Source organism: Gymnodraco acuticeps, unplaced genomic scaffold, assembly GCF_902827175.1.
Source record: "Gymnodraco acuticeps unplaced genomic scaffold, fGymAcu1.1, whole genome shotgun sequence".
Taxonomy (NCBI): domain Eukaryota; kingdom Metazoa; phylum Chordata; class Actinopteri; order Perciformes; family Bathydraconidae; genus Gymnodraco; species Gymnodraco acuticeps.
This window is the reverse complement of record NW_022990135.1, coordinates 4,258,899-4,274,968: the sequence shown is the minus strand read 5'-3', so window position 1 is coordinate 4,274,968 and position 16,070 is coordinate 4,258,899. Positions and strand designations below refer to the sequence as shown.

Below are 16,070 nucleotides of genomic sequence, written 5' to 3'. Positions count from 1 at the left end.
CCATTGCAGCATTGCCCTTTTTGTTAGTGGCAAGCATTAAGACTTGTGCTGAGGTTGCAACATTCTGGGGTTCTGAGGATGTGATTTATTTGAAAAGAAATCCACTATGAAATTCTGTGCAGAGCCCAAGACATAGAAGGCATTGCACTCAATGGAGATTACTTACTTGGACGTAATGAAATTTGAATGAAATATTAAATGTGCTGCCACTATGGCAAGGTCAATGGACAATGGGCCGCTGGGCACAGACATGCTAAAGGCCCCATTATTTCTCTGACAGAAGAGACAAGACTCTCAGTTTTAATAGCCTATTTTTGTTGTTGTATTGTTGCATCACATATCTATGAGATTTTGCGTTATTTTCTTTGTTTACTTCGCCTTTTTTAGTCAGTTTGCGGTCGTTTTCTTCATCTCTTTGTAGTCATTTTGAGTCTCTTTCTGGTTGGTACATGTCTATTCGAGTGACCTTTTGTAGGTAAACGCCAGGAGGACCCCTAACTTCAGGGCCCCTGCCTGTTCAGTAATCCATTCATGGTTGACAGACGTGGTTTTTAGAACAGTTTCGTGTTTCATCTGACCAGTAGATGTCAGTACAACGCTGACTTGAGATCAAAGATAATCAGAGTAAAATATGTGTAGAGGAAGAGTGCTTGCAAAGATCTTTGCACTCATTAAAATATAAAAACAAAATACTGCAATATCGTCTGTCAGAGGGATTCAATATTCAGAAGCGAATCTGGTCAAAAATACTTTGTGTCACCTGCTTAACTTGAACATTCCTTAAAAAAAAGCCAGACTTTTAAGATCTTAAAGTTGAATCCCTTTGAGATTAGTTAGTGTAGGAGAGCAGCTTTCTCCTTATTCAGCTTTCTTAGTCTGGCTGCTGGTTATACCATGAATTTAAAACACTTGCAACTCTTTGTTCCCACTTCTTTGCTGACATGCGCATTTTGTCTGTTCACAAGCTGCTCATAAGACACAGAGACAAGACCTGTCTCAGTTTCGGAGCTGTGTGCACAAACCCAGTGTGTGTCCCAGACAGAATCAAAGCCCACATCATGGGCTGTTTCTTCGTAATGAAAGATGAAAGCACTGATGCTTTTAGAGGAGGAAGGCCGAAGGCAGGTCTCTCTGTTGCACTCAGACACACGCTTAAAATGTGCCTTTCTGTGTGTACACGCAAAACGTCGCCGAAAGCATCTTAAAGTTTGGATTGGGGAACACGCACTGCTGAGATAAAATATTTGTGCAGGGTTTTACGGCTGAATTTAGACATTATTTGCTACTTTATGCATTTGGGTTCTCTTCTTTCTAGACTTTTACCAAACATTGCATCATCCGACAGCTTTTATACTACATTTTATGATCACTTCCGCGGTTGATTTCGATTTTATTTTACAGGGTGTAGTTAATTGAGTGCTTGGGGTGAAGAAAAGCTGTCAACATCTGACTGGAAAGCAGAGGGTAACTGGCACACTTTTGGGGCATGCATTTCTCATGGTCCATCTTATGGGTCGGGGGTTTAAGTAAAGTTTCTGTTGCTGATGCATTGACATATGAGTGTCAAATCAAACCTTGAATGTGGTTCAGACTCCTGTCTACTTTACTCTGTGTCCCATATTAGTATTTCAAAGCTGTAAACAGTAAGGAAATCATATGGGGAAATAACAATCATAATAAGACAAGAGATTACAGTAGTCAATATAATGCCTGCATGAAGTTGTATACTATTAAATAATCATATAGAAATTAAAATAAATTATTTATTTGCAGGGGAACCTCTGACACCCTTTAAGGAAGAATTTCTTGCAAATAACATTACAAAATTGCAAAACAAAGAATGCACGTAAGATTTAAGATTACATAGGACTATACTATCCCGACAGGATCAAAACTGTTTTTCATTGCTTGGACTCAGATATACTACACATAGTAAACAAGTCTCTTCAATCAGGTGTATTTCCACAGGCCCTGAAAACTGCAATTATTAAACCGCTCCTAAAAAAGCATAACCTAGACGCAACCATAATGAATAACTACAGGCCAATATCAAACCTTCCCTTTTTAAGCAAATTTATTGAAAAAGCTGTTTTTCAACAGTTGAGTAATTTCATGTTTTTGATGTGTTTCATTCGGGCTTTCGACCTAACCACAGCACTGAGACTTCACTTGTTAAGGTCTTAACACTAGAACCGCCAACGGGTAAATTTTACCCGCAGCTGTTTTTTGATTGTATACGTAACTTTTTTTCAATAACATATTAAAGTCTCCCAGTTCGTGACTTTTCCTGAAAGTGTGTTATGTAGCACCCTCTGTTGTTAGCAATTGTCAATAGGAAGTCAGATTGAAAAAATCGGCAAAAAAAATGCCATTTATACCCATATCCGCCAGCGGGTAATATTTACCTCATAGAAAATGCAGCGTAAACATGACGTGCTGCTATAGCAACGCCTTTTGTCTACTGCGGTTCCTTATAGATAGAGAGATAGATTGAGAGAGATAGATAGATAGATAGATAGATAGATAGATAGATAGATAGATAGATAGATAGATAGATAGATAGATAGATAGATAGATAGATAGATAGATAGATAGATAGATAGATAGATAGATAGATAGATAGATAGATAGATAGATAGATAGATAGATAGATAGATAGATAGATAGATAGATAGATAGATAGATAGATAGATAGATAGATAGATAGATATATTGATAGATGGATAGATGGATAGAGAGAGATATAGACAGATAGATAGTTATAGATAGTGTAACATCTTGGAGAATACAAGATCTTGGATGACTGAGCTCACGTTGAGGACGTAATGCATGTGTGCAGGTTACGTGCAAGTTGAATAAAGATGGACACTCGGAATGAGAGAAGTAGTCCGGGTCGTCTGTTTATGTAGACAATTATATGAACATAGAACAGAACATTACGGATAGATCGATAGATAGTTATAGAGAGATAGAGAGAGAGAGAGATAGAGAGAGAGATTTGTACCTAAACAAAACACAAGTCTAACACCAAGTGTTTAAATCAGCACTCTTAGCGATATTTTATACTTCATGCTATCTGCACAAACTATATCATATGAAAAGCTGAGAGTCCACAGATTCTATTGGTATAGGTTTCATCCCTGTGCGATCAAAACTCACTGTTCTGTATGATAAATAAAAGAACATTGTACCTTGCAAATCAATAGCGGGTACATTTTACCCGTTGGCGGTTTTAGGTATACAGCGACCTCTGGCGGTTCTAGTGTTAAATGACATCCATTTGAACACAGACAGTGGCAGAATATCAGTGTTAGTATTATTCGTTCTCAGCGCTGCCTTTGATACTGTTGACCACAACATATTGCTAGACCGTCTAGAAAACTGGGTGGGAGTTTCAGCAACAGCTGGTTTAGTTCCTACTTAAAGTACAGAACAAACTTTTGGGGCGTTCACACCAAGTTCTTTTCCCACAATAGTTCATGAGAACTCTTTTCGTTCTGATGAACTAAAGCAGATCGCGTTCACACCGCAATGAGTCCCTGGGGGTGGATTAGGCAAATGAAGCCGCTGACGTCACTTCTTCTTCTTCTGCTTTGGGTTTACTGGCAGGCCGCAAACAACTTCACGGCGTATACTGCCAACCGAAGTCCCCGGCCGGAAGTCCCCGGAGTAAATTCGCCAGAACGCCGACACCTCCTCATCTCCACCGCTCCCATGTTTTATTTTGTGTTGCCATAAGTTTCTGCGCTGGGCTAATGCTAATGCTAATAATGCTAATGCGAGGATAATTAAATGGCGGCTTCACAAAACTTTTTGGGATTTTTACGGGGCGTGGTTTGCATTCCGCCCAGCCAATCAGACATAGGAACCTTTTTCTCCCACGAAAGTCCCTGCTCTCTAGCAGGGACTGAAAAGGGGGTACAAATGGTTCTGATGAACTAATTTAGTTCAGGGGGCTTTTTGGTGTGAACGCAAATATATCTGAGTTCTGATGAACTATTGTGGGAAAAGTACTCCGGTGTGAACGCGCCTATTGTCTCAATAGGCAATTACAAATCAACCCTGATAAATATGTCATGCGGGGTTCCTCAAGGCTCCATCTTAGGACCTTTGCTTTTTAATATTTATATGCTACCTCTGGCTGAAATTATTAAAAAGAGCGATCTAAGCTATCACATCTATGCAGACGACACCCAGATTTATTTTTAAATTACACCGGGAGACTACTCTCCGATTAGAACACTGAGCAAGTGCATTGAGCACATCACTGACTGGATGACTCAGAACTTTCTCCAATTGAGCAAAAAAAAAACTGAGATCATTGTTTTCGGAGCAAAGAAGGACCGATTAAAAGTAATCACAGAGCTTCAGTCGGCAGACTACAAAGTAACTCACAAAGCAAGAAATCTGGGTGTAGTGATGGACTCAGACCTGAATTTTAACAGTCACATTACAACAGTTATTAGATCTGCATACTACCACCTGAAGAATATATCAAGGATTAAAACACTAATGTCGCAACAGGATTTAGAAAAACTTGTCCATGCTTTTATTTTCAGTAGACTCGACTACTGTAATAGTAATTCACAGGGCTCACTAAAAAATCTATCAGAAAGCTGCAGCTGATTCAGAACGATGCTGCTCGAGTACTCACTGACACTAGAAATCTGTTCACAAAAATGTTCAAAAAGAGGTAACCACAAAGCAATATTTAACTGAAAATACTAGGGAAATGTTTACTCAGAATTTGTCTTCCATACTTGCCCCTGCTAACATCTGTACACCCTGCTGTGTGTATTTATTTATTTAATTTCATTATCTTTGCTTTTTATGCCTGTTTTTAAATGCCATTTAATTATGTATTTATGCTGTATTTGTTCTTAAATGTCTTTTGTTTTTATTTTGTAAAGCACTTTGAATGGCCACGTGCTGAAAAGTGCTATAAAATTGCCTTGCCGTTGCGCCTTAGGCAGTTAAACAAAAGCTTCTTGCTAATTTCATACATTCATTAGGATTCTATTCATAGCGATTTTTATCGGATGACAGATTAAGACAACCCATACGAAAAATATTGACCTGCTTTTCAAAGGCCACACGAGACCAATACTAATTTGATAAGTACCATTGATAGGTTATTATACCCATTAGTGTCAAATGTATGACAAATTGTATGTTTACTGAAAATTGGTAATTTACAAGTGACAATTACAGAGTATTAATACTTGTTCCAGAATTATGTAGTTACGTAGAATCAGTTAGTCAGTCATTTGACATCATAAGGCAATGTGCATTCACTATGGACATGTCCACTAATTTTAAAGTTCATGTATGTTATTAGTGTGAAAAAGTGGTTAAAACAATATAATAATCATGCACCATTCCACTGCCGATGCAGCAAGCAATTATTTGAACAGTCAACTTTAAGTTATCCTGTTTCTAGCTTGAGGAAAAATAGCAGACTGAGCTTTCCTGTGCCACTTTAAATTCTTAAAATGCTCGGGCTGATATTCCTTTTTTGCAAATCGCTAGCATTAGTGCTTCATATGGGCTGCCTTTTGCAGGGATTTCAGTTCCTCATCTCATCGGACTTGCTAGTCATGACCTGTGTGCAGACACAGTGAAAGAAATCAACGTGAAGTGGCTGCCAAACTTGCCAAACAACATTGGAGGCTTCAGAGGAAGCAGAAGGGAGCGACTTCTGGCATCGCTTTAATAAGCTGTTATCTTCAAAAACGTGAACACACACACACACACACACACACACACACACACACACACACACACACACACACACACACACACACACACAGTACAAAAGCAGTAACAACAGCAGTAGCAACATTTGTTAAAGCCTCAGTAGGACTGACAGCAGCCATCAAACAAATCACAAACACAAAAAGTGAAGCCCTTCTCCTCCGCTGTGCAACCTCACTCCCCCGCAGCCTCCAAAACATTTTCAAAGCATCTGTATAATTTCTCAAGCGGTAACACATGAACTAAACCTCAAGGCACTTTCAGATCGTTTCCACATAAACAAAGCCATCACGCTGCACATCATGAGTCCCATAACCTCCCCCTTTGCTCCTGCGGGTCGGCCAAATAGTCAAAAAAAAAAAAAAAAAGTAACAGTTGTTCCACAGGCTACATAAAATCTCCAGGACATTCTCAAGTTTAAAACTAATAATTTGAAACAGAAGCAGACCCTCAACAAAAACACAGGTTGTACAATATCTAATTCTGTGCTAAAATTGTCACAAGACACTTTAGGAAAATATATCTGGTACTCACCTCTACTCTTGCAGAATTGCTGCTCTTTGTCCAACTGATGATCCCCTCTGACGTCCAGCATCCATCCCGGAGAAGTAGAGATTGCTCCGTTATCGAGCCGCTGAAATGGAACATGAAATTGAGACCATTTCTTGAAAGAGGATTTCTGACAAAACCAGTGACACTGGTGCTGTAATTGGGCAAGGGCAGCCTCCTCAGAGTCACGTTCCCATACAAGGGTCAAATACATTTCGGGGAAACGTATTTTCTCTTGGATTACATTTTGACGACCACCTAGAACAAATACGATACTAATCAAAGACCGCAGTCGTAGGGGGAGGTCTGGGTGGAGCGGTGGGTCAAAAAAACATGGGACATTCACCAAGGAGACTTCAATAGCTTAACAACAGGGCTACAGGAAGGGCTTGTCTAAGCTTGTATTGCACTGTGACATTATTTCGTTGGTAGCACCTTTTGTCCACATCGTGTCCCCTTACATTTTTAAGTAATTATATATTTCCCTTCTGTTTTCCACTGTTCGCTTCTATCGCTTGCATCTTCACACACTTAACAACTCACAAAGGGTTTTATGGGGGGTTTTGTTTGTATAATTGTCATATTATCTCAATAAGTACAACATTGTGTCTTTAGCAATCTAAGTTTTGTCCAAAAAACAAAACGTTGGGGGTTGTTCCTAATAAATAATTTCCAACTGTAACTCTTGAGAGTCTTAAGTGGTTTGGAATATGCAATTACATCCCCCAAAGCTCCCCCACACCAAATGTATTTCCACACACTCACTCACACTTGATTTATACCCCAGCAGCACAATCAATTAATCCATGAAAAGAGGAAAGAGGAAACCTTTGTAGGCGTTTTCGGGGCCCTGAGGGATTGGACACTGACGGGTATCCTAAATATAAAACAGCGAGGGTGCAGTGGAGCGAGGTATCTACTGTACACTCTAAAAACAAATGCCTTGGCTCAACAAAGAAAATCAACGCAACAGTTTGCATCGATGTTTATTGAGTTAAGACAACTTCTAATTAAATTGTCTTAAAGCAACAAAGTTATGAGTTAGGGGAGAAGGCTTTTCCTCTACAATCAGAGGTGTTTTTAATTTACCACTTACTTAATAATTGGTATTATAAACACAAGTTTTGAAGTTGATTACTCAAAAGATTAAGTTGTTCCGACTAGTTTTACCACATGATTTAAAAGGAATTTTAAGTAGTATGTACTTAATTACCATCATTATGAACACACGTTTTTAAGTTGACAACCATTTATAAATTAAGTTGCTCCAAATATATTGTATTCAATATTTTTTTTTCTTAGCTTTTTCATGTTTTTGCCTTTAAAGAAAGAAACTAATTGATTCCACAACAAAAATATTAGGCAATTCACTTTTTATTTTGAACTGCAGTTGTTTATTTCAACACATGATGTTTCAATCAGGAGAGACTTTATTTAGTTTGAACATTTATTGACACATGCCATATGATAAGGTGCATGAACACCTGAAATCACAGCTGACTGCAGGAGAGAGGAGAACCATTTTAAAGTTTGGCTGCAGCTCGTTGATTGGCTGCTGGAGAATGAGGTGAAATGTAATAGGTTAAAGAGAACGCCTGTGATGAGCTGATTATATGCAGCTGCGGAGTGAATGTATATACACCCAGTCTTCCTGAAAGAACTTGCGCTGAGCTTCATTTAAATTGAAAAAAAAGATAAATAACACAAATTGAAATGGCCCCACAAATAATGAATAAACACATTAGCCATATTACCATGGGAAATGGGGACACAGCAAATAAATGCTGCCATCACAACGAAGTTAGAGGCCTGTGCATATTTAAAACCAGTGCCAAATATGTAAAATCTGTAAAGGTTTTGTAAAACTACAGAAACAAACTCTCAATGGCCACCAGTCTGCAGATCACACACATCCATTTTACAAAAGATGTAACAAAGATGTTTACACTGCCGACAGTCATTATTTCAAACAGTATGAAGACATTTAACGCAGAATGCTCATTCATTTGTTTCCCTCGACCACGATGGTTGCCATCATATGGTCAGATCCTGGGTGGACCGGTCACTGATGAAGGCGATATTCATGTCCTTTTGAAGCACATTCAATAATAGGTTAGCGCATCAGAGATAATGAATTAGGTAATTGCATACTTTTTAAATTGTCACTCTTAGCTAATTCAGAGCCATTATTACCAGCTGCTAAAGCAACGCTGCTATTGTTTTCACCTATTGAGTCTGCATGTGTGTGTCGTCATGGCAATGTGGTCCTGAAGACACACAGAGGTGGTTTTGAGTACATGTGGACAGATTTTGTCAATCCCAACCGTGCAAGTTTTAGTGTATTTTCGCATCTGTTTTGCAGGTTCCATACAATATTTGAAGTGGTTAAGTGAAGAGCAGAAGCCACTTTTCAAATGTTACACAATCCTTTTCCCATGCCATTGCTGTCAACACCTATCCATGCTGAACGTTGCTAAGATATTATTGATTGGGGTGTGGCCAAAAGTGCAATATGCTTCAAAATGTAGCTGACAGAGAGCAGTGCTTTTGTCCTGTGTCACTGGGCCCGTGGATTTTATTTTATTTCAAGATTTTGAATTACGTCGCTAAACTCCTTGAAAAGGTCCTTTTCCTTTTCTCCAAGGTACACGACAAGGCAGCGGATGGCTATAGTTCTCTGCGTACTTCAATTGTATTGTGCTATTTTTGAATAAGGAAAAAAAGAGAAATTACCTAAATGAATATATTCTGACTGCCAACAACTTGCATTTCAATGACAACTCTAAATAACGATCTTACCTCAAGAAGCATGTCCTTGATCTGCTTCACCGAGATTAATTTTGAATAAAAAGCGATATCACAATAGTAACGAAAGTATTTGTACTCTCACAGTAGCCTCTACTACTTTGTATCCTCTCACAGAACTATTCACAGTTCAAAGGCTGCTAAGTTTGGTCAAACAGCAATTTGCCTATACAGTGCAACCACAAGGCTATCTACTGTATCTGAATGACAAAAGATGACACTCACCTTAAAATGTCCTTTGTATATTTCTATTTGTCTTAACTGTCGGAACTTGTCCAGGCATGTTAAGTGGGAGTGGACTTGAAATCCTTAACTCAAGGTGTAGAACAATCAAGCCAATTGCATTACTTACTACAACTTGTTAGTTTAAAGTCAATTAATTCAGAAATCAGAGTTCAAATTACTGACAATATTAAGTTGCTGTAATTACCAACATTATTACGTCAACACAACTTAGAAATTAATGTTTACAATTTAAAATGTTTATCTAAATCAATTAACTCACATTTTTATCTTGCAACCATGCATTTAATTAAGTGGAGGTGAAAGGTCGCCTGAATTCGTTTTTAGAGTGTATCTAAAACTTGAAAGTACTTGAATTTTACTTGAGTTTTTCTATTTTAAGGGCATTTTCTGAAGAACAACTTTTTAACATTACAAATAAAATACTAGAATACTTAGAATGTCTAAAATAAGAAGGATTTTGAATATGCGACTGGTTGAGTATTTCTTCAATGTGGTTTCTGATTGCATGTCTTTCTGTCTGAAACTAGCTGCTAACAGCTGTTTGGTGCTGTTCAGATAGTGTGAAGTGTGTTTTGCAGCTTTCACGAAAAGCAACTGCCAAACGGCTAAATCAAGTGAACCCACAGTAAATTGGTTTTTGAATTGGATCCTGGACTGCTCACAAACCTTTCTGTACCTTGCTACAGTCATGCAACAGTACTTGATGCCTGTCGACAAAACACTCGCTTTGAGGCAATGTATTTAACCCTCTGCCCCTTCCCTCCAGAAAGTGGATGGCTGACATGATTTCAGTCGTACAGACAGAAAAGAAACTCTTGAGAATGAACTCAAAACGATAAAAGATGTGAATTTGTCCCTACTAACCTCTCTTCTCCCACTGCTAAAGCAACTGCAACATAATCAGTTTATATTTGATCTCCACTGTCACTTCGGAAAGAGCAATGAACCTGAAGTCCCCCCACCTTGCATATAAGAAGCTTATTCATGCAGAGGTGGAAGCAAGTAGCATTACTACAAAGAAAAATACTCAATCCTGCATTCAAAATGTCATATTTAACTATTGTATTGCAATTATTAGGCATTATTAGTTCATCACTTGAATGTTGCAATTGATAAATGTGGGGTTCCTTTATTGCTTAGCCTACAAATAATATATAATAATGTATCAGATGATTTATATTTGGTTTTGATAACATTAAACTGCTAAATGGGTAATGCAAATGTGATAGAGTAAAAACAACAACATCTGGAACAATAATTAAATAATAATATTTTTTTAAAACGACCCAATTAAACGTGTGCAAAATGCAATTAATCCTCAAAGTGTCTACATCTCCATAATTTCATCAAATCTGTATCTGATGTTACACGAGAGAAGAGTAATTGTACCGAGTTACATTCTGTATCACGTCTCTGCTGTGACTGAACTGTACAGGGACACAGGAGAGAGAGAGAGAGAGAGAGAGAGAGAGAGAGGAGAAGAGAGGAGAGAGAGAGAGAGAGAGAGAGAGAGAGAGAGAAGTAGAGAGAGAGAGAGAGAGAGAGAGAGAGAGAGAGAGAGAGAGAGTAGAGAGAGGGGAGAGAGAGAGAGAGACAGGGGGTTGCCCTAGCAGCGCAGCTTCATTCCTCCACAGCCGCGCTTCAGTCCGGTGCAGTGCGCGCGTCGCGGCGCTTCATCTCTCTGAACTTCTTCACGGACCTGTTATTCTCCGTTTATTCCACGTTGTTACATTGTTCTATTCACTCAACTGCAGTGTTGGGCTTTTTCCAAGTTTTCACAACGCCCCTCTCGGCTGTTATGAACTAACAAGATACGGGCGACTCCAAGTTGATTCCAGCGCGGCTCCAGTTTGAGGCAGCGGGTATTTATCGTCCCTGTCACCGGAGAGGGATGGCTCTACAGGCGGGGAATGTGAGCGTGCTGCCCGGGGAGGTGTCTGCGGGCTGCGCGGAGCAGGGGAACCTCACCATGGAAGTTACTGACTATAATAACAGCTGCAAGAATGTCTCAGTCCACCCCAGAGCGAGCAGAGGAGTCAAAGGTATTTTTTTTATATACCATGAATAATGCGAGCTGAGGTGTGAACAGAAGGGGTTGAAAAAGGTGTTGTTATGTTAAAACTGTCATCCTTTCTAAATAACCTGCAGTGAAATGTTTAAAACAAGTCCTACAAAAATAAAAACACCCATCTCCTGGTAAAAAAACATGCATTAATTCCAGCTTAAAGATGTTGTTTGCTTCTAATTACAAGCTGCCACCTTTGAGTGATTACCTGCTTAAAAATGCAATCAGTACACCATCATGTAATTTGATCTCAGATGTTGAATTTGTAAGGCAACTAAAAAGCTGCTCTACCTTCTAACCATGACAGATTCTCATTTTTATTTTACCCCCTGCATGATTTATGTGTTGTGATGTTAAATTATTGTTGCAAACATGGAGCTGTTTAAAGTTCCTCCGCCTCATTACAAGAAATCAATCACCAGGCATCCTAATATGCTTCTCTCTGCAATGCTGTGTGTGCAGCTGTGTTTTCATTCAAAATGTGGATTTTGCATGCAATAAAGTGTCTAAATGCTGAGTCCCCGTTAAAGGGATTAAACCCAACACAAGGAGGATAAGGCCTTCCCAGCTTTGTCTCCGGGACACCACTGGGAAATGATTAGGTAATGAGGTCTATACGTGGGCGTGAGTTTTCTTTTTTAATGTTTTCTCCCTGCCGCTGCTGCAGTATCGAGAACAATTTCAAATATTTCCCCCACTAAATTATTCACAGCCGTTCCTCCTTCTGTGCTGCATTACTTTTATTGACCTTATACGGCTGCAACAGTGTATTCTCTAGAGCCATCAACCAATGAGGGGTGTGTGAGGTGTTTGACCAAGAGAAATGACCCCATGACAGAGAGATGCCTCATTCCCTCTGCAACCTTAATCCTCAGTGGACATTTTCCTCTACTGTCTCCGTTCATGCAGCTGGATTCCTCTCCCAGATGTGACGGGCAGGATATTAAACCACTTGTGGAATCACTGCCCGATTCATAGATAGAGAGATTTAGTCCTGCGCAGAATGACATAAAAACAATAGCTTTAACATCAGCTTACTTTAAATGAATAGAAAAATGTCAAGTAAATATATTAATATATGTTTCTATGTTAGATGAGAGTATAAAACACTAAAGAAATTCGGTTTTAAAATCAAAATACGGGACATTTTGTATTGATAATTGTTCATGCACTTTGCTACTGATACATGCCTTTAATATTTGTTTGGATCAAAATAGGTCTAAGTTTGTAAATGAAAATAAGCATTTATACATATTTGTACATTGTGTAAGTGGAATAAGAGTACTGAGCATAAAAAACAATGAGTTTAAATATAATATGATGCAGAGACGTTTCACATTAGAAGTTCTTTTCTATAAAAAGGTTGAAAAATAAGTTGGAAATTGCCAATCAGTTTTGCATAGCCCGAGGTGACATCTTCAATTTGCTTGTTTTGTTCTGCCAACAATGTCAGAATTGACATTTTATAGCAAGAGAAAGGAAGGAAATGTTCCTATTTGAGAAGCTGGAACCAGTTTTTTTTTTGTTGACATTTAGGCTTTTTAAAATAACTGGAACTTAATCAAGCCAGGTTAGTGATGGAGGAACAATGAGAAAGAGCTCTCTTTTTAGGCTGAACTCAAATCATGCATTCTGTTCTCGTCCTTTGCTTGGAGATTAAATACACAATCAGAGGATCAGTTAATAAATCGCTCTCCAGCTGTGAACCCTACGACTAAAGGCCCTGACACACCAAGCAGTCACCAGAGGACTCGCCGACGCCGGCTGTTGCGTCGCGGTGTTCTCCTGCGTCTTGGCCATGTGTCGCACGGGAACACACCGCAAAGACTTCAGTGCGTGAGTGGCAATAACTCTCCTTACCAGCAGGCGGCGGTAGTGTGTATTCGTCATTAAAAATAGGCAACAACCGGAAGACAGAGAATAAGAACAGACTGCGTAATATAAACAACAACAAATAGCGTGTGCAAACTGCAGCCTGGTTATGATCCACTGCTGTCTGCCCGTCTATGGTGCTCCACAACTACCCGAAGGGGCAAGTCTCCTGTACCGGGTGTACTGGGTTCGCAGATAATCCCACTTCTTCCTCAGCTCTTTCTCTGAAGCACACAAATAAACGATGTAAGCATTGTGGCTAGTTAGCATGTCCAATTCATATTATGCAGTGCCAAACTGCACAGCTAGCAACAGCTAGCAACAAGATAACAACAAAACACAAGGTTGAAATAACAAATTACATTTCACGTTAAAGTCACTGTACGCTGGCAAACAATAAAAAGCCAACAATATCTGCTAAAGAGCTCAATTGATGAAAAAGATAATCTTACCCGAGAAACCAAGTTGCGTTTCAATCTCTCGCCAGAGTCCGGTTTTCACTACTCGGTTCGAGTACCTTTTCTCTGTGATGTCGTACAGAGCTGGCCTCTCCTGGATCAATGTGATGAGCAGGTCTTCGTTTGTGTCATTCCAGATCGCCATGATGAGATGAAAATGAATATCAGTCTGTGTGTGCCTTCTTAAATCGTTTGTTTACGTCCCTCACTTCCGTTTCGCTTCTCATGCACTGATTCGCTAGCTGAACAGCCAATCAGAGTGATTGTTTGGTCTGGCAGTCCAAATAAGGCGTGTCACGGTCGACGGTTCGGGACACACCAAATTGAGTTTGGGCGACAGGACACGCTTCGTCTCCCGACTTACGAAAACAGCCGAAATCGGCCTGGTGTGTCAGGGCCTTAAAGGCGACGAACACTTCCTTTATATATCATCTACTCAAGCAACTCTTGTCCCTGACGACATAAGAGGAGGGAGAGTTGAGACTATGACGCACGTTAAAGTGGATAGACACACAGGGATCTGGGGAATGATTATAATTGATTAGTGTACAAAACATTCAATCGATCTACTCTCCTCAAAGGCAGCATTGGCAGAAACGGTCAATTAACGTCGCTGAATATAACTCGAGGAAAACTAAATAAAACTCCTAATTTTTTCCACTGTCGTATTTTGACTGTTTACTAACCCTAGCCATTTTGTGACTTTGACGGTAAACATAAATCATTGTTAATCAGAAAAAAGCCAGAAAAAGCTTTTAACATTTCCTCATTATCAAAGCAACACAGTGGAAGTTGTTTGTACACCCATGGGTGCATTGCTAAGAGAACTTGGTAATAGCTTATTCTGCAAACATTCACAACATTAACAAATTATACTGTAACAAGTAATAGAGGTATCCGCCTCAAGGTTAAACGCCATATGTATTTACATGTTCATGCTCGAGACGCAGGCTTTCTGCAGTGTTTGATGCATTTGAAGGATCAGCTGACGTGAAATGTAACAACATCAGACATGCATGACATTACAGTAATCTTCCGGGGCTCTGGAGAGGAGTTGAGTTGCACCTTGCCTCGGCCCGGACCCCCTTCATTCCCCGCTGATTCAAAGTGGCACTTTGCTGAGCTCGCCCTGTCTTTTTGAGTATGTGTGAGCTATCATGAAGCGGATATCGTAAGCATTAAGTGAGCACCGGTTCATTTCTAGGAGAGAAAACAACCTGTCGCCCCCGCCGATGCAGAGAGAGTTTCTAATATCCAACCAATTTCAGCAAGGGGGTGAAATTATCATCTTGTTCCCTCTGGCTTTCAACACGGTGATGCAGACTGACATAACATGATCGCGGTAATCAGATCAAATAATTGGGAGCAACCTGGTGAGGCGGAACAAACAGAGTGTGCAAAACATTTCCCTCCGAGCAGTAAGGTTTTTGCTTTTTGACGTTCAAAGTGTTGGTCCTCCATTTCAGCAATGGGTGGCTTGATTTCCATTGGAACTGTTTGAATTCAACATTGTTGCCCCTATTTGCCACCTTTGTTGCTTTACGTAGCTGTCAATCAATCAATCAATCAATCAATCAACAGGGGTACTATTTTACGAAAAAAAGCCATCATTTATTTAGAACTAAAAGCCTGTCCTTGGCCAAAACCAACACAATGTTTCAAAACCATTGTTTTTTTAGACCGATTGAAGCACATCTTTAGGAATTCAGTACCACTGCTTGTAATTAGGGACTGTGTGGAATATTCTTGAGACGTCTGCTCACCTTAGTATAGATTTACGAAGACAAATCAATATGCCATTTTGGCTTTTTATCTGCATTTATCTCCTGACTTCTTTCAACGAAAACTGCCCATATTTCCCAGATGATGAGTGTGTCGCCTGTAGAGTAGACAGCCCAAGTAAAGATCCCCTCAAGCGTGCAGAAGTTATATTGAGCCGTAATGCCCTGTGTCTGTCTGCACAGCGGGTTTATTAACTCCACACAGAGGAGGATTGGGCTGCAGTGTTATCAGACAGACTCAAAGCATATGATGGAGGACTCGGTTAATCCCTACAGTAAGTCATGTGACTCACCAAGTGACAAACAATACACCCCTCGTTTTCAGGGCTCTGCACCCTGTTCATTATAAGCTACATTAATCATACTGAACTGTTTATTTTCTGATTTATTACACCTTCTTGAAGTCTGACTTAACGTCTCTATAGACTGGGGCAAAGTCTAATTGGTAATTGAACTGCATTGGGTCCCATTTACAAACACCAACACTTGGCTTTGTTAACATAGTGATTTATGGGAATTAAGTGGCAAACACCTCGACTG

General features: G+C 39.6%; 2 protein-coding genes across 3 annotated transcripts in view; one reads left to right on the top strand and one right to left on the bottom strand.

Moving 5' to 3' along the window:
- Positions 1-16,070, bottom strand: part of LOC117546699 (carboxypeptidase O-like) — a 44,170-nt gene that overhangs the window by 7,237 nt on the left and 20,863 nt on the right. For both annotated transcript variants that reach the window (XM_034217025.1, XM_034217026.1), the window contains one exon: positions 6,289-6,388. The gene's annotated coding sequence lies outside the window, so the exon portion shown is untranslated. The remainder of the gene's footprint in view (positions 1-6,288; positions 6,389-16,070) is intronic.
- si:dkey-1h24.2 (uncharacterized protein LOC100137117 homolog) overlaps positions 10,987-16,070 on the top strand; it is a 46,709-nt gene continuing 41,625 nt past the window's right edge. The window contains exon 1 of the mRNA XM_034217023.1: positions 10,987-11,396. Coding sequence (XP_034072914.1) covers positions 11,246-11,396 — 151 coding nt within the window. The 5' untranslated portion in view covers positions 10,987-11,245. The remainder of the gene's footprint in view (positions 11,397-16,070) is intronic.